The sequence below is a fragment of the Odocoileus virginianus genome, chromosome 33 (assembly GCF_023699985.2).
Source record: "Odocoileus virginianus isolate 20LAN1187 ecotype Illinois chromosome 33, Ovbor_1.2, whole genome shotgun sequence".
Taxonomy (NCBI): Eukaryota; Metazoa; Chordata; class Mammalia; order Artiodactyla; family Cervidae; genus Odocoileus; species Odocoileus virginianus.
Window position 1 is genome coordinate 34,477,915 of NC_069706.1, and position 23,724 is coordinate 34,501,638.

Sequence of the window (23,724 nt, forward strand, 5' to 3'; positions counted from 1 at the left end):
GCCATCTTGCTACAAACACAAACAGAGAGGAGCGGCCGCCGCGGGAGCGCCAGCGCCCCCACCCCCGCCGCCGCCGCCCCCCGGTCCGCCGCGCGTCGCCAACGCCCCGGGACCGAAGCCTCGCGCCGCCCGCCCGCCGCGGTAAGCGCCCGGCGGCCCCGCGGACCCCCAGCCCGCGGCCGGGCCTGGGCCAGGCCCGCCCCCGACGCCGAGGCGGCCGCGCCAAGCCTGCAAGAGCCAGAGCGGGAGCGGGGCCGCCGGCACGGACCCTCCCTCGTCTCCTCCCGAGGCCGCCGCCCCCGCCGTCTGGTGCGCCCGCCTCCCGAGCTTCCCTGCCGGTCCCTCGCCCCCGCGCGGCCCGGGCCCCCGCGCCGCCCCGAGGGAGGCCGGCTCCCTCCCGGGGGCGGCCGCCGGCGCCCCCGCACCTGGCGCCCCCTCCCTGAAGGGCACGCCGTCCTCCCGGGCCGGCCCGCCTCCTTCCCACCCCCGCGCTCCTAACGGTCGCCCTCCGGCCCTTCGGAACCCCGGTCTGCCCCCCACCCCCCTCCCTCCGCCTGCATCCTCCGTCCGGGGCCCCGGGACCCCAATGCCCGGCGCTCCCCGGAGATTTCTCCCAACGTGCCTCCGGGTTGTTCTCGGCATGAGCTGGGCCCGGCGGGTCTTAAAGTGCAAGCGATCCGTGACTTGGGCTAACGTGGAAGCCTCTTCTTTTAACCACAGTACCTCGACTGGGTCTGCCCCTACATTTCAGCGAGCGATTAGTGCTTGGTCATTGGGGTCTCCTTCCTCCCGCTTGCCCGGCCGAGTGAAACACCTTAGTCTGTCCTGTGGCCGGGCTGGGCCCTTCCCAGCCCATCTCTCCTGATGCAGTAGCTCCCCAGTCACGGCCCCTGACACTTTGACTGTTTTTTATTTTTTCAAGTTAACTTTAAAGAGACCCTCACCTCGCAGGTCGTACGCAGTCACTACTAGAATTCCCAGTAAGAGTCCAGGTCTGGTCCATCATAGGGCCGGGCCTGGCCCAGAGAGATAGATGCTCAGCCAGTAATTGTTAGCCCAGCTCTTTCCTCCATTCACCCCCGTCTCACTCCCCTCTTGCTTCTCATCTTGCTTTTCCAGTGATCAGCCTTCACAGTCTCTCTGCTGCCCCGGGAGCTGACACTCGGTTGCAGTTTAGCCCCCGCCTCCTGGCTTTGCACCTGAAACACCTTAAGTACTTACAGGCTGGTCCCCTTAGCTTCTCACGGTGTGGGACTTTGCTCTCTGGTCCTTCATCTGTTCCGTGCTGTCCCAGGCCACCTACCCTCACAGCAGCATCAGTCTTAGTTCCTAGATGGCAGGTCTGGTGTGTCATCGGGCAGGGTTGAAACAGATCTGAGCTTTGTGTTGCTGTCATGGCAGAGACCGGGGACCTCGAGGGTCCCATGTGGTGGCAACACTCAGGTGAGTTCTGCTCTTTGACTCGGCTTGGGTGTCTCAGCCGATGGAGGCATCAGTGTTGTGTGTGATTCGATGGATTAAAGGACCCCTGGTTTCTGCTGCTTTCTCCATCTGTGATTGGAGTTTGGGGTAGAAACAAAAAAAAAAGGCCCACTTTCTAGCAGAGGAGGTGAGAAGAGGTGGCTCTGGGAAGGATTTTTTAAATGCTAATGAGAAAAATGGCTTAAAACTCACAAAGTATGCTTGTGAATTTGGGGTGGTTCCCGCGAGCGTGTGCCCCTTCTCCAGGCTCGGGTAGGGTGTCAGAGACTTCGGGGTCTCCTGTCAGGGCAGCTACAGCCTCCCTTCCTTGTTTTCTCTGGCTGGAGCCCAAGCCTCAGCAAGTGGGCAGAAGGGATCAAATGAGGTAAAGTGTGAAAGTGCTTTGAAAACTGTTAACTACTAGACTCCTCAGGGCATTGTCCTGACGGCTCAGAGGGCAGAGCTGGGTTAACATACATGCCAGGAGGAACACAGGCTTGCACCTCTTTTTAAGCCTGCGAGTTCTCTTCCTGCCACGAGTGGAGACTCTTTTCTTTCCACCCTGAGAAAGGGCGGAGCCACCTCCAACAAGCTTGGGGCTGGGCACTTGCTCAAATGTTGGGGAATTTGGGATTCTACTTCTGTTAATGGTGGTGCCTTCCTGTGCCAAGGCGCATTACTCTGGATTGGGGCTAATTTTAGGGGTGATGGAATGAGGAAATAATGTTCTTAACTTAGTGTGTGCTGGGACCGCCTAGTCTCTGGATCTTTTCCTTCTCCTGTGATTTCGGAACGCGCGGGAGAACAGGCTCCCCTCCTGTCCCTCAAGCCTGTTGGTGAACACCAGGATCAGTGTCCTCTCCCTTGGACTCCAGTAGGGGGCAGCCTTTTAATGGCAATAATTCAGATGCCCTAGGAAGGGAGGGTATAGTGAGGCTTGAGAAGGCGAAGGGGTGGGGGGATTGTGGATTGATGAGGCACACAGATGCTGAGAGGTGGGGGCTAAGCAGGACACCCTTAGATCAGATAGCCAGGGAGGGAGGCTGTCTCCAGTCCCCTGCCTGCCACCTCCCGCTCTTTCCTTCAGTGGCAAGGGATCCAAATGCTGGACTTTGAAAGTTTGTGATAGACTTGGGACAGTTTTGTTTAATCTGTTCTTTTCTGGAGGATTTCCCTCTTTGCGGGATTTCAGGTTTCTCTCATGGGACAGTGTAATTAGGGGATGATTCCCTTGCTCTTCAGAGAGAGGAATGAACTGGAGTCAATTTGGTTTCCTTGTCTTCCATTCTTCCCCCTAAACAGACAGTGGGTGTGGTTATCCTCTGCCCGGGGCATACAGAAGAGTTTCTTAACTCTGCCACTATTGTTAATCTCTGTGTGTGTGTGTGTGTGTGTGAGTGAGTGTGAGTGTGTAAGAGTCGCTCAGTCGTGTCTGACTGTCTTTGAACCTGTGGACTGTAGCCCGCCAGGCTTCTCTCTCCATGGGATTCTCCAGGCAAGAATACTAGAGTGGGTTGCCATTCCTTTCTCCAGGGGATCTTCCTGACCCAGGACTCGAACCAGGGTCTCCTGCATCGCAGGCAGATTCTTTACTGTCTGAGCCACCAGGAAAGCCCCTAGATATTGATAACTTGGGTCTAGATGATCACTTGTTGGGGGAAATCTGTGCCTCGTAGGATGTTTAGCAGTGTAGCTGACCTCTGCTCCTGAGATGCTGGTCGCATTTCCCAGTCACGCCTACCAGAAATGTCCCCCAGGATGTGCCCTGGGGAGCAACGTTGCCCCCACTTAAGAAGCAGTGGAAAAGGTGCATGCCTGTTTGGCAGTAGAAACCACAGGGCATTTGTGTGCTGCTCGCGGTCAGAAGAGGGGCCAGGCAGCCACCAGCTCCCAAGGCCCAGGCCTCCGCTGGCTGGGCCCACCCAGACCCTCGATTTTTCTCACCGCTGCTCTGCTTCCTTGCGCCTGACTGCCTCTCTCACACCTCTGCAGTTTCCCTGCTTCTCAGCCCGGAGCCAGCCGCCTTTCCTCAGTTCGCTCCTTACAACCACGACAGAGAGGTGACGGCCGAAGAGGAAAGCGCCTGGCGGCCAACCGCCTTCCCACTCCCTGGACAGGCGGGAGGGTGAGTCGTCCCCTTTCTGTCCCCGCCCCACCGAGGGCTCTTCCTCCTGTCCATTTGGGAGATGGGGCTCTTCTGGGGTGGCCTGGAAGAGGCTCAGAACAGCCTCTCCTGAGTTTGTTAGGAAGTGGGGTGTTTTTCTTGGAATGGAGAAGACTTCGGTATGGGAGAGCTATCCCCATATGTCTTCTTTTTCCCCTAAACCTTTTTTAAATGGTGGTCAGATGTAACATACACCATTTTAGCCATTTTTAAGGATACAATTCTGCAGCATTAAATACATTCATGTTGTTGTGCAGCCATCCACCTCATCCCTGGAACTTTTTTCTCTGCCCCCTTTCAGCTGAAACTGTCCCCCCTAAAATACAACTCCCACTCCTTGCCTCCCAGCCCTGGGACCACTGTTCTTCTCTGTCCCTCTGAATTTGACTCACCTCGGCATCTCAGGTGAGAGGAGTTATCCAGTATTTGTTCATTTGTGACTGGCATGTTTTACTTAGCTAATGTTTTCAAGATTCATCCATTGGGTGAATTCCATAAGGCCTGTAGCATCCACAGACTTAACTGGCCTCCACCGTTCTGGGAGGCTGAGTCAAATTGAGTGATAGGAAGAACTTTGCAACAGGCTTGTTTTCTGACGGCGTGTTCGCTGGGGTGTGCTCCATCTCCGGAAGGGGCCAGCTGAGACTGACACAGAGGAGATGCCCGCGCCGGGGGAGACCAGCCCTGCTCTGGGTGGTGTCCAGCGCTGCATCTCGGCCTAGGCTGCTGGGGTTCTGGGGTGGGTCCTGTGTCTGGGGTGGACTTGGCTTCGTCTTCTGGCCTGCAGCTGTGGTCGAGAGCCACTTCCCATGGCCCCTCAGGTGGAAACCCTTCTTCCCCCTTCTTTCCCAGAGCGGTGGAATCTCGGAGTTGATGGGAACTGTGGAGGCACTTCAGTCCAGCCCCCGCCCCAGCCAGTGAGGGAGGCCCTTGCACACGGCTCCGAGACCCTGCCCGCCTGCCCCGTGCTCGGAACCACCAGGGATGAGCCGCCCCCTGACAGCCTCTTCTGTTCCTTAGAGGGACAGGCCACTGCCACCGCCCCCACGCTTCTGTCAGCCTCAGTGACTGACCTTATTTCTGCTTTATGGTGAGGGACCCCTTTTCCTAGCTTACAGTAACGCTGTCCCCTTCTTGGCTCTTTGTGCTTATGATCAGGCTCTTTCTGATCCCAGGGAAAGGACCTCGGTGTTGATCCTTGTTTGGTGAGTGACTCCTGGGCATGCTGGCCAGACCTGCCTGCCTGCAGCCTTTGGTGTGCCGCCGCCCCGGCCCCCACCCGCCTCTGGCTCGGGAATGGCCCCCTGCTCCCTTTGTACCAGTTTTCTCCCCCAGCTGAGTCTCAGGATTCTAGCTGCCAAGCACCCAGACCTGAGTCTTTTCAGGGGAGAGGTAATTTTGCTCCCACATAAATTTTTTCTTTTTTTTTTTTTAAATATCTATTTATTTATTTGGCCGCACCAGGTCTTAGTTGCAGCATGTGGGATCTAGTTCCCTGATCAGGGATTGAACCCCAGGCCCCTTGCATTGGGAGTGCAGTGTCTGAGCCACTGGACCACCAGGGAAGTAACCCCCAGATAAATTTCTAATTCTCTTAACCAGCCTTTTCTCTCTCTAGAACATTGTGATTCCAGTGGGTTTTTTGCTGGTTTGTGTGTGTTTTATCTTTGTCCTAAACATCATGTGTGAGCTTCCCAGGTGGCTCAGATGGTTAAAAGAAAAAGTCCACCTGCAGTGCAGGAGACCCGGTTTGTATCCCTAGGTCAGGGAGATCCCCTGGAGAAAGGAATGGCAACCCACTCCGGTATTCTTGCCTGGAATCCCGGACAGAATCCCATGGACAGTGGAACCTGGTGGTCTACAGTTTATGGGGTCGCAAAGAGTTGGACGTGACTGAGCAGCTGACACGAACATCACTTGTAGCCCAGCCCCCCTTTGCTGAATGCTGCGGCCCTTGGCGTTCTCTGCTGCACCTCCAGCTCCTCCGTCAGGCTCTGCTGAGTCAACTCACTACCTGGGAGGCCTGCTGAGCAGAGGGCAGAGATGAGGAGGAGCCAGGGCTGTGGTCCTCTGTGCTCCCTAACCAGCAGCTTCCAGGCACCTGTGGGCCTTCCTATTATGTGAGACAGAGGAGGGCTGGAGGCAGGGAGGTCTGTCTGACCATTCACTTAAGCCAATTTCTTCTTTTTGCTCCTCGTTAAGGATCTTTCCCAGATGTGAAGGTCCCTCCCTGGGCACTGCTCTGCTCAGACCAACATCTGGTTGCCCAGGGGTCCTGGCTCACCCCAGCATAGGCTCTTTCCTGGAGAGGGCCCAGCCCCAGCCCTACCTACTTCCCCGGGCAAGGCTGCCAGGTGAGTCTGGCCCAGAGAGAGGGCATCCCCCTGCGGAAGCTGGCAGGGGCTCTAGCTGCCTGTCTCCTCCCCTCCACCAGGCCTTTCCCCAGCGTGACTCTTTGGGTAACTGATGGTGTGAGTGACACGTGGCTGGCTCCGGTGAGTCCTTAGTGAGCCCGTTACCGTGCCCACCCAGGTGATGGCCTATGCTCTCCCTCTCGGGCGCTGGGTGCGCCATCCCAATGCCTGGCATCCCCTGCACCTCCACAGGTGTTTGGAGAGTGAACGCCGGGTACCCCCTCCCCTGCTCCTCCCCACCAACCTCTGGGACGCGCCCAGCTCCACAATGGCAGCGGAGACCCTCAACTTTGGGCCTGAGTGGTGAGTCAGGCATGCTTAGGGGGGCATGGAGAAGCCCGGGAAGAAGAGGGCTGCTCAGATTCCCATCTCTTCCCTTTGCATGTCCCTCCTCCAGGCTGAGGGCCCTTTCCAGTGGTGGCAGTGTGGCCTCCCCACCCCCGTCCCCCGCCATGCCCAAGTATAAGCTGGCTGATTATCGCTACGGGCGCGAGGAGATGCTGGCCCTCTATGTCAAGGAGAGCAAGGTAGGTGCGGGCCAGGGCGCGGGGCCCCGGCTAGTGGAGAAGGCCCAGGAGCATGCATACCTCCTGCCCGATCCACAGGTCCCTGATGAGCTGCAGGACAAGGAGTTTGCTGCCTTGCTGCAGGAGGAACCGCTGCAGCCCCTCGCTCTGGAGCCGCTGACTGAGGAGGAGCAGGTGGGGCCCAGCCCGGGCAGCTGGCGGTGGGGGCGGAGGCTGTGTGGCTCTGGACGGGGGTGGGGGTGCGCAGGTGCCTGGGTCCTCACTCCCACCCCTGGCTCCCTCCTCAGAGAAACTTCTCCCTGTCAGTGAACAGCGTGGCCGTGCTGAGGCTGATGGGGAAAGGGGCTGGGCCCCCCCTAGGTGGCGCCTCCCGTGGCAGGGGCAGCACGCGGAGCCGAGGTAGAGGGGTCATGGCGTGCTCCGGGGCGGGCGGGCTTGAGGACCTGGGGGGTGATGAGCAGGTCTCCCACGCGCCCCTCGCTCCTCCAGGCCGCGGCCGCGGTGACAGTTGCTTTTACCAAAGAAGCATTGAAGAAGGTGAAGGGGCCTTTGGCCGAAACCCCCGGGAGATCCAGCGTAGCCAGAGTTGGGATGACAGGTGCAGGCTGGGACAGGGTGGCAGAGAGGGCCCCACGGAGGGAGGCTTGGGTCTTTGTCATCAAAGGACTCTGGGAGACCTGCCAGATTAGCCCTGGTCAGAGAGCTCTGTCCACGCCCTCTGACCCCTGTGGCCTTGCCCTTGGGCTCCCTTCCAATCCCAGTCCCCCTCCCACCCCCCACTTCTCTCAGGGCAGAATGGACAAGGTGAGCTGAGATCCTGCAGGGAGGGAGGGACGGACTGGTCCTCTGACCCACACCTTTCCCTCCCACAGAGGCGAGAGGCGGTTTGAGAAGTCAGCCAGGAGGGATGGAGGTATGCAGAGGGGCAAGGGTGGTGGCTGGGCCCTGCCGGCTATTGAGAGGGGGTGGGGATTGAAATGGCTGACCCAGATTGGGGCCGTTTCCTAGGGGAGGCGGTGGGGGCAGGAGTGCTGGGCTCTTCTTTCCCCGCAAAGTGTCTGATAAGAGCCTTACAGGGACCATGGCCGCTGTCCACTGACTGTGTCTTCCCCTCCTGCCCTGCCCCCAAGCACGCTCCGGGTTCGATGAGGGAGGGGCTGGCCCGAGGAAGGAGCACGCCCGCTCAGATAGCGAAAACTGGCGTTCTCTCCGAGAGGAGCAAGAGGAAGAAGAAGAAGGCAGCTGGAGACTTGGGGCAGGACCCCGACGAGACGGTGACCGCTGGCGCTCCACCAGCCCTGGTGAGATGGGGGTCAGGTGGGCATTATGGGGGCGAGGGAGGGGCCGGGGGGGTCCTGGTGATCAGCAGAAGGGTGGAGACTCTGGCTTGATTGGGTACCGACTCTCCTTCCCCCACTTTTCCTGCCCAGATGGCGGCCCCCGCTCTGCTGGCTGGCGGGAACATGGGGACCGGCGTCGCAAGTTTGAATTTGATTTGCGAGGGGATCGAGGCGGGTGTGGTGAAGAGGAGGGGCGGGGTGGGGGGGGCAGCTCTCACCTCCGGAGGTGCCGAGGGCCCGACGGCTTCGATGACGACAAGGACGGGCTCCCGGAGTGGTGCCTGGACGATGAGGACGAAGAAATGGGCACCTTCGATGCCTCCGGGGCCTTCTTGCCTCTCAAGGTATCTGCAGGGAGGCGAGGGAGATTTTGTTAGTTTGGTGGGCACCTGCCTGCCCCAAGAGGGGTCCTTTCATGGCATTCTTATTCTCTGCGACTCACCTCCCTGTCACATCCCCCCACCCCGTGCAGAAGGGCCCCAAGGAGCCCATTCCTGAGGAGCAGGAGCTCGACTTCCAGGGCCTGGAGGAAGAGGAGGAAGAACCTTCCGAAGGGCTGGACGAGGAGGGGCCCGAGGCGGGTAAGCCTGTGGGGTGGATGCCTGCAGCCTCGAGCTGGGTCTGCAGAGAAAGGCCGGTGCGGACAGGGCTTGTGGAGGAGCCTGGAAACAGCAGGCCTCTGTCCTAAAGGCCGAGTGTTGGATGAAAATCAAAGCAGAATCAAAATGACCTTTGAAAATCGCTTGAGGAATCTGTGGAAGACGGTGTTAAGTCAGTGGTAGTGTGTCCGCAGCCCTGGACAGCGGTGCAGATGCGCGGCCTTACTGCAGGAGCAGAAAGGAGTGTGCAGAGAGGCTCTGTGGTGTCTGCTCACCAAACCTTGGTCGTGTTGACCAGAGTTGTGTGGGTGGACTCAATACCCAGAGGCTCTTCTGGCCACAATCATACAATCTGTGCTTAGTCATTTTTCAGGCCTTCCGGCTTGCTTTTGAGTTCTGGTAATTACTCTTGGTTTTCAGGTGGGAAGGAACTGACCCCACTGCCTCCTCAGGAGGAGAAGTCCAGTTCCCCATCCCCACTGCCCACCTTGGGCCCACTCTGGGGAGCTAATGGGGAAGGCGATGACCCAGTGGAGAAAGACCTGCCTGCAGCTGAAGGTAGCCTGAGGGCAGAGCCACCATCTCCCTGGAGCTTGTGGGGAAAGGGCTTCCCATCCCTGTGGGAAGGAGGCTGCGGGGGAGTTGGTCGGGAGGGGGGAGGGGGGCGCAGTTAGCACCCACTTTCCTGGAGTAGGGGTAGTGGATGGGCACTGTCTTGCCCCCTCTCTGACTGTCCTGTCCCACCTTCCCGTCTTGGCTCTTTCTAGGAGATGACGTGAGGGGAATGCAGCTGAGTTCTGGGGCGGGCTCAGCCCCTGGCCCACCAGATCTGGAAGATGATGAAGGCTTGAAGCACCTGCAGCAGGTGTGGGGCGGGGGTGCGAGATGGAGGCGGGCTGCGAAGGCTCTGGGAACCCTCCCCTGCAGGGGACAGAGAGTCTTGGTTCTGTCTGTCCTCAATCGGGTTCCCACCTTCTCCCCATCTTGCCCGCCATGTTCGGACCTGATTCCCTGACCCCACCCCCTCAGCCCCAGCCCCCTCTGTGTTGATGGAAGTGGCCAGTTGAGCCTTCCCTCTTCCCCTGGGCTCCCAGGAGGCGGAGAAGCTCGTGGCCTCCCTGCAGGACAGCTCCCTGGAGGAGGAGCAGTTCACGGCCGCCATCCAGGCCCAGGGCCTGCGCCACTCTGCAGCCGCCACTGCCCTCCCCCTCAGCCACGGTGCGGCCCGGAAGTGGTTCTACAAGGACCCGCAGGGCGAGATCCAAGGTGCGTAGGGTTGGGGTGCGGGCGGGGCTCGGGGACAGCACCATCCTTGCACGGGCTTCTCTGGCGCATCTCTCTGACTGTGGCTGCCCTCCCCTTGGCCCAGGCCCCTTCACGACCCAGGAGATGGCAGAGTGGTTCCAAGCGGGCTATTTCTCCATGGCCCTGCTGGTGAAGCGGGGCTGTGATGAGGGCTTCCAGCCACTGGGTGAGGTGATCAAGATGTGGGGTCGCGTACCCTTCGCCCCTGGTCCATCACCTCCCCCACTGCTGGTGAGTGTACCCCCTTTTGCGCGGAACAGGGACGGGAGGCAGGAGTGTGACGGAGGGCGGCGGTGGGTGCAGAGCCAGACGGGCAGAGCCCCGGGGACGCTGTGGCCTCACTCAGGGGAACCTGGACCAGGAGCGGCTGAAGAAGCAGCAGGAGCTAGCGGCGGCCGCCTTGTACCAGCAGCTGCAGCACCAGCAGTTTCTCCAGCTGGTCGGCAGGTACGGGGCACCTAGCAGGGCTGGTCAGCAGGGCCCATGCTGACGCGGGGCTGGCCTGCCTCACACCTGCACGCTCCTCAGCAGCCGCCAGCTTCCGCAGTGCGTGCTCCGGGAAAAGGCAGCTCTGGGAGACCTGCCGCCGCCACAACAGCAGCAGCTCACCGCGTTTCTGCAGCAGCTCCAAGCTCTCAAACCCCCCAGGTGTGTGGGCCGCCGTTCCCGCGCTGTGTGCCCAGGGCCGAGCATGTGTGGCCTGTCTGTACGTGATGGCCCTCGGGTGGTGTGGGGAGAGGGGCAGACAGGAGGAGGCTTCGGGGCGCAGAGCTTCAGTGCTTTCTCCCCAGGGGTGGGGACCAGAACTTGCTCCCGACGATGAACCGGTCCTTGTCGGTGCCAGACTCGGGTTCCCTCTGGGACATACATACCTCAGCCTCACCACAGTCAGGTTTGTGGCCCGCAGCTGCCTGCCCGGCCTGTCCCAGGTCTGGGAGTCCCCTCTCCACCCCCAGCGGCCCCCAGTGGGTGGGGGCCGGGGGCTGGGGGCCGGAGCTCCCCTCTGCAGCTGCCTTTGCCCCCGCAGGCGGTGAGGCCAGTCTTTGGGACATACCAATTAACTCTTCGACTCAGGGTCCAATTCTAGAACAACTCCAGCTGCAACACAAAGTGAGTGGGCCCCTGGGGCCGGAGTCCTTGGGTGTCAGGGGCCAGGCTATGGCCGGGACGGCCTGGTGTCTGATCCCGACCCGCCAGTTCCAGGAGCGCAGAGAAGTGGAGCTCAGGGCGAAGCGGGAGGAGGAGGAGCGAAAGCGCCGGGAGGAGAAGCGCCGCCAGCAGCAGCAGCAGCAGGAGGAGCAGAAGCGGCGGCAGGAGGAAGAGGAGCTGTTCCGGCGCAAGCAGGTGGGGCCCAGCCCGCCTCGGGCTCGGAGTGGGGGTTGGGGGCGGCCCTCACAGCGGCTTCTCCTCCAGGTGCGGCAGCAGGAGCTGCTGCTGAAGCTGCTGCAGCAGCAGCAGCAGGCGGCAGCCGCCGTCCCCGTGCCTCCTGCACCCAGTTCCCCGCCCCCCCTGTGGGCCGGCCTGGCCAAGCAGGGCCTGTCCATGAAGACACTGCTGGAGCTGCAGCTGGAGGGCGAGCGGCACCTGCATAAGCAGCCCCCGCCTCGGGAGCCATCGCGGGCCCAGGCCCCCAACCACCGCGTGGTGAGCAGGCTGGCGGGCACCTTCTGGTCAGCTCCCAGGGTGACCCGGGGTGGGGGGGTGCGCGGGTCCCTGTTGGACTCTGGAGGCACGCTCTGCCGTGAGGCCCTCACCTCGCCCTGCCTTTGCCACCTGAACGCACCTCCCCGCTCAGCGCCCCTGAGCATGTGTCCTCCTGTGGGGGTCACCCTTGACTTCCTGCCATCTGCAGCAGCTCGGGAGCCTGGGCGCCGCCCCCCTGAACCAGTGGGTATCTGAGGCCGGGCCACTGTGGGGCGGGCCCGACAAGAGTGGGGGCAGCAGCGGCCTGGGACTCTGGGAAGACACCCTCAAGAGCAGCGGGAGCCTGGCCCGGAGCCTGGGCCTGAAGAATAGCCGCAGCAGCCCCTCTCTGAGGTGGGCGCCGGCCCCTGGCGGGGTGGGGGAGCCTCCTGAGGGGACCCCCTGACTAACCCCGTCCCGCGCAGTGACTCGTACAGCCACCTGTCCGGCCGGCCTGTGCGCAAGAAGACGGAGGAGGAGGAGAGGCTGCTGAAGCTGCTGCAGGGCATCCCCCGGCCCCAGGACGGCTTCACCCAGTGGTGCGAGCAGATGCTGCACACGCTGAGCACCACGGGCAGCCTGGACGGTACAGGCGGCACACCTACCCCAGGAAGCCGGGCCAGGGGTTCCAGATGCCGTCCTGTGGCTCCTGACCCCCCATCCTGCCCCACAGTGCCCATGGCTGTAGCAATCCTCAAGGAGGTGGAATCCCCCTATGACGTCCACGACTATATCCGTTCCTGCCTGGGGGACACGCTGGAAGCCAAAGAATTTGCCAAACAATTCCTGGAGCGGAGGGCCAAGCAGAAGGCCAGCCAGCAGCGGCAGCAGCAGGTGAGGTTTCACAGAGCCCTGGCTGGAGGCAGTGAGGGTGCCCAGAGTCCCCTGATCCCTCTCTTTCCTCTCTGTTGCTTTGCAGGAGGCTTGGCTGAGCAGTGGCTCCCTGCAGACAGCCTTTCAGACCAACCATAGCACCAAGCTCGGCCCCGGGGAGGGCAGCAAGGCCAAGAGGCGGGCGCTGATGCTGCACTCGGACCCCAGCATCTTGGGTGAGTGTGGAGCGGGGAGGCGGCTCCTTCTTCAGAACCAGGCAGGAGCCTGGATGGGCGAGCTCAAACCCAGCTTCCCCTGGCTTCAGGGTACTCCCTGCACGGACCTTCTGGTGAGATCGAGAGCGTGGATGACTACTGACCAGCCCGTCCCACCAGCACCCTGGGCTGTAGGCCAGGGGTAGCAGCAGTGGCTTGGACCCCTCGGTCCCCAGTCTGCAGGCTCCTCACGGGGAGCATAGGAGGAAGCAGGGGCAGGGTCCCCAGCACTTGTTACAAACCACACGATGCACCTTAACTCACCCACCACGAGGCACTTTACAGATTGGGGGGAAGGGTTTTTTTTGTTTGTATTTTTGGTTTTAATTTTAAATGACATTGAAGGAAACATAGGAGAGACAAAAAAAAATGGTTAAGAAGTAGACTCTAAGCACTCCCTTTTCCTTTGTCGGATAGTGGGAGTGATAATGGAAGATCCACAGAGATTTTTGTTTTTTGTTTTTTTTTTTTTTTTTTTTTTTTTTAGAAAAAAGAAAAACAACAAAAAAAAATGGTTAGGAGACTGAAAGTAAAAACACACTGTTATCTGGGGCACTGGGGACATGGCCCACGGACCTTCCTGCCTGGCCCCCGAGGCTGCACTTACCCTCCCCGCCCCAAGGCGGGCCACTGGGGTAACTGGAAGCTGGGGCGCCAGCAGTTTGCACAGCGAGGCCCCCTCAGCCCCGCCGGCCGGACCCGCTGTGAACGGCCCCCTTGTGCTGTGACTGTGGCAGAGGTGTCTGGGGCCAGGGGGCCTGGCCAGAGTAGCCCCTTGGCTTTGCTGCTTCGGGGAAAGTTGCACAAATGCGCGAGGCCGCCTCGGCGCCCCAGGCGGCCATCCTGCTTCGGCCGACGGAGTGAATGGGAGAGGGCCTGTGGTGCCAACCTCATCTGGCTGTCGTCAGGCCGGCAGAACTCCCACTCTGGCCCTGGTGAGAGGCGTCCCCGGCCGCTGCCATTCGGGGGGCCGGCCTGGGTGTGAAGCTGAGAGGCCCGGCTCCCTGCCTTGCCACATGAATGTATTCCCTGGGCCACGAGCCCCTGCTGCGCCCCCGCCTCAACCCTGAGCAAGGCTGGGGCAGAGCAGTTCCTCCAGGAGCTGGAGAGAGGCACCACTTAACTGTTGTTTCTCCTGTGAAGGGGGCAGAGGAGGGGCCAAAGAGGCCCCGGGAGTGGGCCGCTAGGGGCTTCGGCTGCAGCGCAGGGCTGTTCGGAGGGAGCCCCCCCCCCCCATCTGCAGCCACCTATGTGGGATGTGGACCACCCAGCTCTGCCCTGATCCCTCTGTTGACCAAACGGGAGTGGAGTGACCGCTCCCTCCCTGCTCCCCTGACGTTTTTAAATGTTGGGGGGGGTTGTCAATAACGGGAGTGTCTCTCTCCTGGGTTGGGGTAGGCTGCCCTTCACCAACTTATTCCCAATCACCTACCTAGGTTTGTCTCCATTCGTGGGTTTTCTTAAGTTTGTTGTATCTTTTGAGTTTCTCATCTAACTTCTCCCATGGACCTCATTGCTCAGAGCGCAGTATTAGGGCAAGATTCTGCCACTGCCTCCCCTCCATGAATGTATTTATCCTTCCTGCCCTGGGGAAATGGGGAGTAGCTCCCGTTTTCTTTCCCCATCTATCCCCAGAGAGACGACATTTTTTTCTTTTTTTTTTTTTTTTTTTTTGCACCAAAGTGGCAACTGGGTCAGTGTCGGGGGATAAAGCTGGCCTCGGGGGTGGAGGGGCCCCCTCCACCTGCTTCTCCCTGGTTTCAACAGTGTTAGCGTCCGTGAAAAGACAATATTGTATTCTCTCTAAAGCAATAAGGGGGTGATGGGCCAGGGGGAAACGTCTTGCTGCTGCTGGCCCCCCAGCTCCCCCTTTCCTCAAGCCAGTGTTTGGCGGCATTAGAGGTGTGGGGGGAGTACTGTTGTGACTGAATGTAACTGCCCCCGCCCCTGCCGCAGCCAATGCAGGGGGAGGGGGGGTGACACTCTTCCCTGTCTCTTCCTTCCCCTTCCCCCCCAGCTAAAGAGACTTTGAATTTCGGGGGCCCTTGAGCCTGGAGAGGCCTTAACCCTGTGAGGAAGTGTAGGGGGAGCCCTCTCCCACCCCCATCCCCTTCTGAGAGTGGTCAATGTTTACAAGCCCCTGAGCCCCCCAGCCCAGGGGCTCCGCCCCTTGCTGTCCTTCCCCAGCCCGTCTTCCTGGGCCCCTGCTCGCCCGCCCGCCTGTCCTGGGATTGGGGTGGGTGCAGGGGCCATTCTGTAACCTGTTGTCTGCCTTGTACCCACAGTCTCCCCCAACCCCACGTGACCCCTTCTCTTCTACCTGCCTCTGTAAATACTCCCTCCCAATAAAACTTGGTGTGTGTTCTCCCCATCTGCTTCTTGAGTTTTTTCCTTGGGCAAAGGGGACGCTGGGAATGAGCCTTGGGTGGGGGGCAGCCAGACCAGAAGCCGGAGCGCTGTGCCTGTGGGATGCCCGTGACTTTCGACCCAGAGGAGGTGGTCCTGCCTGTGATCCAGCCTCTGACTGAGGGAGCCTCTGACTGCTACTCGGGGCCACCCCCACCCCCTCTGCCGCTGGAAGCTGAGACTACAGTGAGGAAGACAACAAGCAAGGGTAGAGACCAGGTACAGAGTTGGAATTGGTTCCTTTATGGAAAAACTGAAAATATAATAAAAATTAAAATAAAACCAGTTTTAAAAAAGCCAGCCCCTGGAGTTTCCACCTCCTGCCTCTGGCCCTCCAGCGGGATGAGGCCCCAACCCCAGGGCAGCGAAAGGATAAGGGCCTTCTGCCCCTCCTCTTTCCCCATCCTATCCCCATCTTAATCTCCACAGTGGGGGCCCCGGGAGGAACCAAACCTGGGTAGGGGAGCAGGGACCCAAGGCCCCGTGGCCCGGGGAGGGAGGCTCGGTGTGCACCCAGCCCCAGAGCTCCCGGCCTGTAGTGTGGGCACGGGCAGGGCCCCTCCTAGCCTGGGCCCAGTTGGGGTCGGGGCTGTTAGTTCCAGATCTTGAGGAAGGAGTCCCAGGAGCCTGTGGCCACAGCCATGCCATCGTCAGTGACCCCGAGGCAGCTCACACGGTTGTCGTGGCCTGCGAGGACACCTGGGGCAGAAAGGGGCGTCAGAACCCCTGCGGCCCGGTTCCCCTGTCCCTGCCTGTCCCCCTGCTCAGCTCCCGGTCTCACCTGCGCGGTCGCCCTTCATGGCATCCCAGATGTTGCAGTTGAAGTCGTCGTAGCCCGCGAGCAGCAGCCTGCCGCTGCGCGAGAAGGCAACAGAGGTGATGCCGCAGATGATGTTGTCGTGCGAATACATGAGGAGCTCCTGGTCGGCCCGCAGGTCAAAGAGGCGGCATGTGGCGTCATCCGAGCCCGTGGTGAAGGCGTAGCCGTTGGGGAAGAACTGCAGGACGTAAGACCAGAGTGGGGTGAGGCCGCAGGGAGGGCCGGGAGGCTGGCAGAGAGGGGCTGTCCCAGCTCGCCCAGAACTTACGGCCACGGCGTTGATGTCAGATTCGTGGCCGATAAAGGTCTGTCGACACATGGAGTCCCGCACGTCCCACAGTTTGATGGAGGCATCACAGGCGCCCGACACGAAGGTGCGGCCGTCGGGGGCCAGGGACAGGGACATCACATCCCCACTGTGTCCGGCAAAGCCCACTGTCTGCTGGCCGGTCTCAATGTCCCACAGGGCACTGGAGAGGTGATGGGAAGAAGGAAAGGGTCAGAGAGGGGTGAGGACAGATGCCCTCTGCCCTACCCCCCACCGCCTGAGCCCAGGCCCAAGTCCGCCTCGGCGCTGGGAGCGCTGGCAGCCAGCGCCTGCTCCTGCCCCAGGTGAGGAGGGGTCCCACCCTCGTCCCTCCTTCCTGCCTCCAGAACAAGAGGCAGAGGGGTTCACAAGGAGGGCGCTGCCGCTGCTGGAGCAGGGGATGCACTACTTGCCGCGTGAGCCCTGAGGCGGTGTTCCCCCGCCCCGCCCCGGCAGGAAGTGAGGGTGAGCCCCAGCTGCCTGATGCTGGCAGGGCCTCACCAGGTGGTGTCCCCAGAGCTGGTGATGATTTGGTTGTCATCCAGGAAGCGGCAGCACGACAGGTACCCTGAGGGAAGCGGCTGGTGAGCGGGGGCTGTCAGAGGCCGGCGCAGCCCCTGCCCCCCGCCACAGGGCCCGGGACAGCCAGGCCCACTCACCGGTGTGGCCAGGCAGCTCCCGGCTGACCCTGACATTGCCCTCACGGGTCTTGAGGCTGTAGATGGAGCAGATGTTGTCCAGCCCCCCGCAGGCCACGAAGTTCCCTGAGGGCGCGTAGGCACAGGTCATGACCCAGGAGGAGCGCAGCGGGATGGCGTGGACCTGGGAGTGAGGGGTAGTGCCCAGGGTGAGAGCTGGCCCGGCGCCGCAGCCCTGTCCCGTCAGCCGCAGGCGCCGCCCCTACCTTGTTGGTGGTGTAGCTGTCCCAGATGATGAGCTTGCCGTCCTGGGAGGCGCTGACCAGCAGCCTGCGGGAGTGAGGCAGGAGAGCCAGCGGGGTCAAGGTGGGAAGGCCCCTCTGGAGGCAGGACACCCTTCCCCCCTCCCATCTGGTGAGAGACAACTTCCGGCAGCAGCCCAGAGGTTCCTCGCTTGGTTTGGTACTGTTTCCCCGGCCCCTGGGGGCACCTGGGAGTCAGGTCTTCCCAAACTGACTTGCCAACACGGGCATCCTGTTTGAGGTGCCCGATGTGCAAGGCGGCCCCTGCCCACCCTGCCTCAGCCCAGGGTGAACACGATGGCTCAGCACACAGCCCCAACTTCACCCACCTTGAGTCTGTCCCCCAGTGCATGGCATAGATTTTGGCCAGGTGCCCACGGAGGGTCCTCCGTGTCCTCATCTGGATTCTCCCCACTGGGTCCAGCCCAGCTGTGATCTGGAGATGGAGGCAGAATGGGCTCAGGAAGGTTCAGGTGGCAGGGCCCACGGAGAAATATGCCTCCCACCTGAACTCCTTCCTTAAAGCCAAGTCCAGCCCTGATTCCTCTCACCTGGGTCAGTGTTGAATCCCCACATGCTTTTCGGGCATCCTATAAGAGATGGCAGAGCCCGTCAGAGAGGCAGGGAAGATGGGGAGGAGAGAAAAGAGAACAGAAGACAAGGGAATGAAAAGGATGAGACAGGAAGAGATTAGGGTACTGCCCCCCACCACGCAGACACACACACCCCTCCCGTGCCTCCCCTGGCCCGGTACACACAAGCCACCGGGCCCTGCCCGCTCGGCTGCCCGCCAGGCCCTCACCCGGATCTGGTTCCGGAGCTGCTCGGCCTCCTGTCTCAGTTGCTCCAGCTCACTCATGGCGCCGGGCCCGTGGGGCGGGGTTGGGGGCGGCTGGGGGCCGCGGGACGGGGGTTGGGGGAGGCAGCTCCTCGCCGCTGGCCCGAGGCCTGGGGGATGCAGGACTGACGTCAGGCCGAAGGCCGCCGGGGAAGCGGGGGTAAAGGCGGGGCCGAAGCGCGGCCCGGAAGGGGTAAGCACCGGTGGGTGGGAGGGGGAGGGGCGCCAGCAGTGGCCGCGGTTTCCCGGGGCAGAGCCCGGGTCTCTGGGCCGGAGAGACGTAGCTGTGACCCGAGCAACAGCTGACTTCCCCAATCTTTCTCCCGCCCCCCGGAAACGGAGCGAGAAGTGCAAGAGGAAGCGCAAGGGAAACCCCTCCCTCGGACAGCAGCCCGGGCGGGACACCCGTGGCAGGAACTGGGGGGCTGGCGGAGGAGGGGTGCCGGGGAGAGTCCCTCCGAACAGAGACCCGGCGTCCGCCCCGGCCGCACAGGCACCGCCCTCCTAGCACCTAATTTTAAAAGGGGCGGTGCCTCGTTAAATTCACCCCTATACGCCGCACGCCCTCCACACACACACACACACCCCCAGCTTCGACTGGGGGTGGGGGAGACCACAGGGGAAAGCTGGGCTGTTCGTGGGGTTGCCTAGGCAACCGTCACCCGGACTGAGAGCACATCATTGGTGAAGTGCCCCCACCCTAGCCCGGTTGCCAGGGCAACCGCATCCACGGCTGAGACCTGTAGGGTGGGTGACCCCACCCCCGGCCCCATCGCCCCCGCCCGACCCAGCCTCCCGCCCCTCCCGGAGACGGCCTAGGTAGCTGTTTATAGGATTTGGGGAAAGCCGATTGGGCACTAATAGGTTCGGGACGGCTCACCCCGGATTATCCCTGGGCCGGCTGCGCCCCATTAGCCGCCCGCGGCGGGTGGAGGCGAGGGTGGCGGGGAAGGCAGCCCCAAGCCGCTGCTCCCTCCAGCGCCGAGGCCACCCGCCCCGGCGCGCCCGCAGAAAGCCCGTGGGAGCCGCTCTCCGGTAATTAGGTCTCAGAAGAGAGGTCCTGGGCCCCGAAGCGCGGAGCTGCTCTCTCCCAGGCGCCGGCGGGCGGGCTTAGCGGGCGGCCCCAGGCGGCCTAGCCCCTGCGCCCTCCGCTCCCCCAGAGCCCTGCCGCGAGCTCGGCGCCGGGGCCCCAGGGGCCTGGTTGGCTCTGCTCCAGGGCCCGGAGTTCTACCCCCCCACTTTGGACACCTGTGTGATCTGGCCATGCACACAGCACTCTGCCGACCCAGGCGTCCCCCCAATCCCCCCCCCCCCCCGGTCCCACTTCCCCCAGCCCTGGGCGTTCCTCTTCCCCACTGACATTTCCCCTTGGTCTGTTCAGATTTCTACGCCAGCGCCAGAGGACGCCCCTCCAAAGAAAGGAGTGGGGGCAGAGCTCCCCACCCTACTTCCCCAGCTCCGGACAAAGCCCCTTCCTTTCAGCTGCCGGCAGCCCAGGCCGGGCGGCAACGCCAGACGCCCCGGGCAGAAGGAAGCAGCAGGCCAGAAGGAAGCAGCAGGCCAGGAGGAAGCCGCTGGGGGCGGGGGCGACGCTCCCAGCCCTCAATCCCCATCACCTTCCAGGGCCCCCCTCGGCGGCTCCGGACTCTGGGCATACAGCAGCCGGGGTCCCAAGGAGAAATGTGGGTGCCACCGCCTCCGCAGGTCTGGCGGGGCCAAGGGGAGGGGACAAGGGAGGGTCCCTGGATCTGGCAGCTGGAAGGCGCGGGCCGGTGCCGCGCTGCGAGGCGCAGTGGGCCTGGCCCTCCGGCCCCCACGACCTCCATTTTGCCCAAAAGATAGCTAGGTGTGTGTGTGTGGGAGGTCGGCTGGGAGCCAAGCGTGGGGTCAGGACTACTAAAGGGAATGGGCTGCCGAGGTGTCTGGTTCAGGGTAATGGGGCCAAAAAACACGGGGCAGAACCCAAATCGAGGAGAGACGAAGGGAGGGACAGCCTCGCGGCCTTGCCTGCCTCTCTGAGGATTCTGGAGTTTTGCCGGCGGGGGTGCGAAATGCGAAGACACGAGGGGCGCTACTCAGGGGCCGGCAGGAGGGTGGTAGTGGTGGGGAAAGGGGGCGGGACGGGGCCTAGAGGAAGCCCCGAATTTAGACCCCCAACTTCCCAGGGAGCAAGAGGCAGGTGGGGCTAGGATGGGGTCTGGGGCCAGGCGAAACACCCCCCGATGGTGCCGGGAGCGCGCGCGTTAATTGGGGGCGAGGGTCCCCCTGCTCCCCTTCCGGGTTTGGAAGCGACGGGGCCAAAAGAAGGGAGGGGAGGTCTGGAGAGTTACGTCCGCTCCCGAGAGGCCAGACCGGGGAGACAGACGGAAGAGACGTTCCCCCATGGGAATTTGGGGCTTGCGGGGGGGATGAGGACTCCTTTTATCTGCGGAGGTACCTGTGGCGGTGGGACTCTGCGAAGGGTCGCTAGAGGAGCGCGGGAGGTCCTGTCTTCCTCCGCGGCGGAGGCGGCAGCGGCGACGCGGATGGATTTCCTCAGTCACCCCAACTCAACCGTCCAGCGCTGCTCTCCCCAGAGCGGAGGGATCCCGCCCGCCAGTGACGCGGCCGTCGCCGCCGCGCCCAGGGCCCGGCTGGGCGAGACCAACTGCTCGGTGGGGGGAGGCCGGAAGGGAAAATATCACTTAAGCGGCAAAGATTGACCCTGTCACATCAAAGATAGTTCTCCCCGCTATTCTCAAGCAGAACGGACCGAAACAAATGCTTTGCTTCCCGAAAAGACGCAAGACATTCCCCCCCTGGGGCTGGCAGAGGTGGTACCGGCAGAGGGGAGGGTGAAACCCCCGGCTGGTCACGTGACCCGCCCTCCCGGATTGGGCGGCTCCAGACTGGGAAGAGGAGCTCGACGCCCCAGTTCTCCGCCTTGGCTCCGCCCCTGTCTGTGAGGCCACGCCCCTGTGGAGGGGCGGGGTTAGAGAGATGCCGGGCAGCGGGTCTCAAAGGTGATAGAGGAAAGGGCGGCCATTCTGAAGGTAACCGAGCAGGGAGGAGTAGGGGCCGGGCCAGCTCCTGAGAATTCAGGTGTGCTGTGAAAAAAGTCCTGCCCAGGCAATGTCCCCGCGTTGTCTAGTGGGCTGCATGACACTGTAATAACAACTCGTATTTATTGATTTCCACGCTTATTTAATTACGAAAATATTATGAAGTACTGGCACTGTTCCCATTTAAAATAGTGGAAACAGATTCCAGACACTTTATGTAGCCTCTGTTAAAGGCATTACAAATAGTTTTCAAACCACTCCTCTGTCCAAGGGATTCTCCAAGCAAGAGTACCAGAGCGGGTAGCCAGTCCCTTCTCCAAGGGACCTTCCCAACCCAGGGATGGAACTCGGTCTCCTGCATTGCAGACAGATTCTTTACCAGCTGAACCATGGGGGAAGCACGTTAGTTCCTCAACCAGAGATTAAACCTGGGCCCCTGCAGTGAAAGCATGGAGTCCTAACCCACTGGACCACCAGGGAATTCCCATCAAAGCACCAATTTTTAAAGGAAATTTTTTAAAAAGTCATTCTTAGTTATACACAAATTCCATTTATGTGCACTCACCAATTCAGTAATATATTAACAGTAGATAATAGATGTCAATTAGAATTTGGAAGGGACCTTATAATTTACTTCTATTTCCTCTTAATCTACATATGGGCAAAGAGACTTCCCTAAAGTCATTTAGAAAACTAGCAGCCTCAGACTAGAACCCAGTTTTGTTTATCTCTATAAGGCATCTGACACTGCTTCCTCTCACTTTGGTTTCTGTACTAATATGCTTCCTTACTTTTAACTCAGTCAGCAAATATTTATTGAGTCCCAGTGGTGTCTTAGGCCCTGGTGATACAGCCTTGAGTTTGTGTGCCCTCCTTTGCCTGCAGGGAGCTTAGTATATACAGAAGAGACGATGGTAGACAACCATGTGCATAACTATCAGTACTGGTGGCTTGGAAGTGCCATTTACTGAGAGCAGAGCAGTTGAGAGGGGATGTATTTGGGGAGGAAGATCAAGAGTTTTTGTTTGGTTTTTAACATTTATTTATTTTATTTGGCTGCATTGTGTCTTGGTTGCGACACACAGGCCTCTCTAGTTATAGCACGTGGGCTTAGTTGCCCAGTGGCATGTGGGATCTTGGTCCCCCAACCAGACATCAAACCTGCATCCCCTGCTTTGGAAGGCATATTCTTAACCACTGGATCAGCAGAGACGTCCCAAGATCAAGGGTTCTAAGTTGGGACATGTTAGGCTTGAGGTGCCTAGAAGAGGTGCAAGGCAGAATGCTCGGCAGTGGCAGTCTAAGGAGGTCTGGGGCTCAGCAGGAATCTGGGTTGGAATAAAGCCTTGAGAATGAGTGGCATTTTAGAGCAGATGAAGTCATAAAGAGGTTCAGGGAAAAGACAAGATGGCCTCAGACCAAGCCCTGAGGAGCTCCAACGTTTAAAGGTCAGGCAGAGAACAAACTGCCAAAGGAGAAGCCAGCTAAGAAGAAAATCAGGAGAAGGTGGAATTCTGGAACACAAAAGAAAAGAGTGTTCCAAAAAGGAATGGTACATGTTGTTGAATGCTGCCGAGAGGTGAGATAAGGCTGAACTGGGAAGCGGGCATAGGATTGACCACCATGGAGGCTGATGCTGGCTTTGTGTGGAGCTTTTGCACTGGATGCTTCGCTTGCAGCGGGCTGAGGGCAAATGAGAAATGAGGCAGTGGAGATGACCAAGGCGGCCCAAACTTTGGGAGATTGGCTGGGAGCGGGTGGAGGAAGGTGCAGCAGCAGTGGGAGAATGTGGAATCAATATATTTGTGTTTTGATGGGAACTATGAGAGCTTGTTTAGATAATAATGTGAAGGACAGTGAGGAGAGAGAGGTGAAGATACAGACAGGTAGGGGATGGCCAGTTTCTATGAGAAGGCAGAAGCTCTGGAGCACATGTGGAAAATCTGGCCCCCATGGGGGACACTTCGTCCTCCCTCTGACTGTTCTTTCTCAGGCTTTTCCTCAGCCTTTGCCACCTTCCAGGATCTTCTATAAACACTAATTTTCTGGGATCCCGACTTCAGCCTCTTCTCACTCCAAGTTATTCACGGTGACTCCAATCACTACTGGGACTTTCATTACCCACGATTGCTCATCACTCTCAAATCTCTATCTTCTCGTGCAGATTTGGTGTCTGTCCAACTGCAGATTGAACATCTTCACCTGGATGTCTTTGGACATTGGTGCACTGGTGGAGTCAGCTAGTGCCAGCTTGGACCAGCTCACAAGAGCCTACTGTATCCCTCTCTTCCCAACTCCTTATTCAATGAGGTCATGTTGATAGTAGTAACATCATCATCGTGGTGGGAGTATTTACACCATGGAAGTCAGCATATGCTTGAGATCGAGGTTCCCCTTCCCTGCAGAGTTGGTTGTTAAAACCATGACCACATTCCACTGTTTATAGATGTCTCACTCATCATATTCAAAACTAAAGTAATCTTCTTCCACCCCACCCCATCCTGCCCAGCCCTACCCCTCCTCTGAGTCTCTTGGCCCAGATAACAGCACCACCATCCACCCAGGAGCTTCTTACTTCCTCATGCCTCATATCCAACGGATAGTCAACTAGTTAGACTATAGTCCAAGCTGCTAGAATGAAGAGTCCTCAAAACTCAGTGGCTTAAGCAACAACCCCAAACTAGATCCTTCAGGATTCTGGGACATCTTGGTCCTCCTCAACCTGTGGCTTCCACCTCTGTGTCCAGTGTGGCCCAGGCATTTCCCACTACTGTATCTGAATCTCGTCTCT

The 23,724-nt window shown here is 60.2% G+C and overlaps 2 protein-coding genes across 15 annotated transcripts; one reads left to right on the forward strand and one right to left on the reverse strand.

The window, feature by feature from the left end:
* On the forward strand, positions 1-14,952 carry GIGYF1 (GRB10 interacting GYF protein 1). Of its 14 annotated transcripts, XM_070460302.1 has the most exons (31): positions 1-141; positions 3,454-3,586; positions 3,927-4,030; positions 4,478-4,715; positions 4,801-4,830; positions 5,828-5,979; positions 6,060-6,120; positions 6,232-6,342; positions 6,437-6,566; positions 6,645-6,740; positions 6,854-6,965; positions 7,056-7,164; positions 7,439-7,479; positions 7,697-7,867; positions 7,997-8,250; positions 8,379-8,487; positions 8,926-9,063; positions 9,273-9,370; positions 9,600-9,771; positions 9,875-10,041; positions 10,157-10,257; positions 10,339-10,458; positions 10,602-10,702; positions 10,838-10,920; positions 11,008-11,154; positions 11,224-11,454; positions 11,663-11,847; positions 11,919-12,079; positions 12,167-12,327; positions 12,413-12,542; positions 12,632-14,952. In XM_070460302.1, the coding sequence occupies exons 8-31, from the start codon at positions 6,308-6,310 to the stop codon at positions 12,682-12,684; spliced, it is 3,105 nt and encodes a 1,034-aa protein (XP_070316403.1). In that variant the 5' UTR covers positions 1-141; positions 3,454-3,586; positions 3,927-4,030; positions 4,478-4,715; positions 4,801-4,830; positions 5,828-5,979; positions 6,060-6,120; positions 6,232-6,307; the 3' UTR covers positions 12,685-14,952. The 14 variants fall into 14 exon arrangements, with proteins under 14 accessions (XP_070316403.1, XP_070316404.1, XP_070316409.1 ...); XM_070460303.1 differs by lacking the exon at positions 4,801-4,830; XM_070460308.1 differs by having other exon boundaries at positions 4,478-5,979; positions 11,666-11,847.
* Positions 14,953-15,209: 257 nt separating this feature from the next.
* Positions 15,210-20,495, reverse strand: GNB2 (G protein subunit beta 2). Its single transcript, XM_020875891.2, has 10 exons — positions 20,330-20,495; positions 17,857-18,002; positions 17,606-17,644; positions 17,384-17,490; positions 17,019-17,082; positions 16,774-16,936; positions 16,616-16,682; positions 16,076-16,277; positions 15,769-15,985; positions 15,210-15,686 (listed from the first exon to the last, which is right to left on the reverse strand). Exons 2-10 carry the CDS (start codon positions 17,911-17,913, stop codon positions 15,580-15,582), a joined length of 1,023 nt encoding a protein of 340 aa, XP_020731550.1. The 5' UTR covers positions 17,914-18,002; positions 20,330-20,495; the 3' UTR covers positions 15,210-15,579.
* Between the last annotated feature and the right edge of the window lie 3,229 nt (positions 20,496-23,724).

Bases quoted from the DNA above. Each gene is read 5' to 3' on its own strand.
- GIGYF1 (XM_070460302.1), top strand. From the start codon at position 6,308: ATGGCAGCGGAGACCCTCAACTTTGGGCCTGAGTG. The intron at 9,772-9,874 runs GTGCGTAGGGTT...CCCTTGGCCCAG, and splicing joins CCCGCAGGGCGAGATCCAAG to GCCCCTTCACGACCCAGGAG. The intron at 12,328-12,412 runs GTGAGGTTTCAC...GTTGCTTTGCAG, and splicing joins GCCAGCAGCGGCAGCAGCAG to GAGGCTTGGCTGAGCAGTGG.
- GNB2 (XM_020875891.2), bottom strand. From the start codon at position 17,913: ATGAGTGAGCTGGAGCAACTGAGACAGGAGGCCGAGCAGCTCCGGAAC. The intron at 17,491-17,605 runs GTGAGAGGAATC...CTCCATCTCCAG, and splicing joins GGGATTCAACACTGACCCAG to ATCACAGCTGGGCTGGACCC. The intron at 17,083-17,383 runs GTGGGTGAAGTT...TCACTCCCGCAG, and splicing joins CACTGGGGGACAGACTCAAG to GCTGCTGGTCAGCGCCTCCC.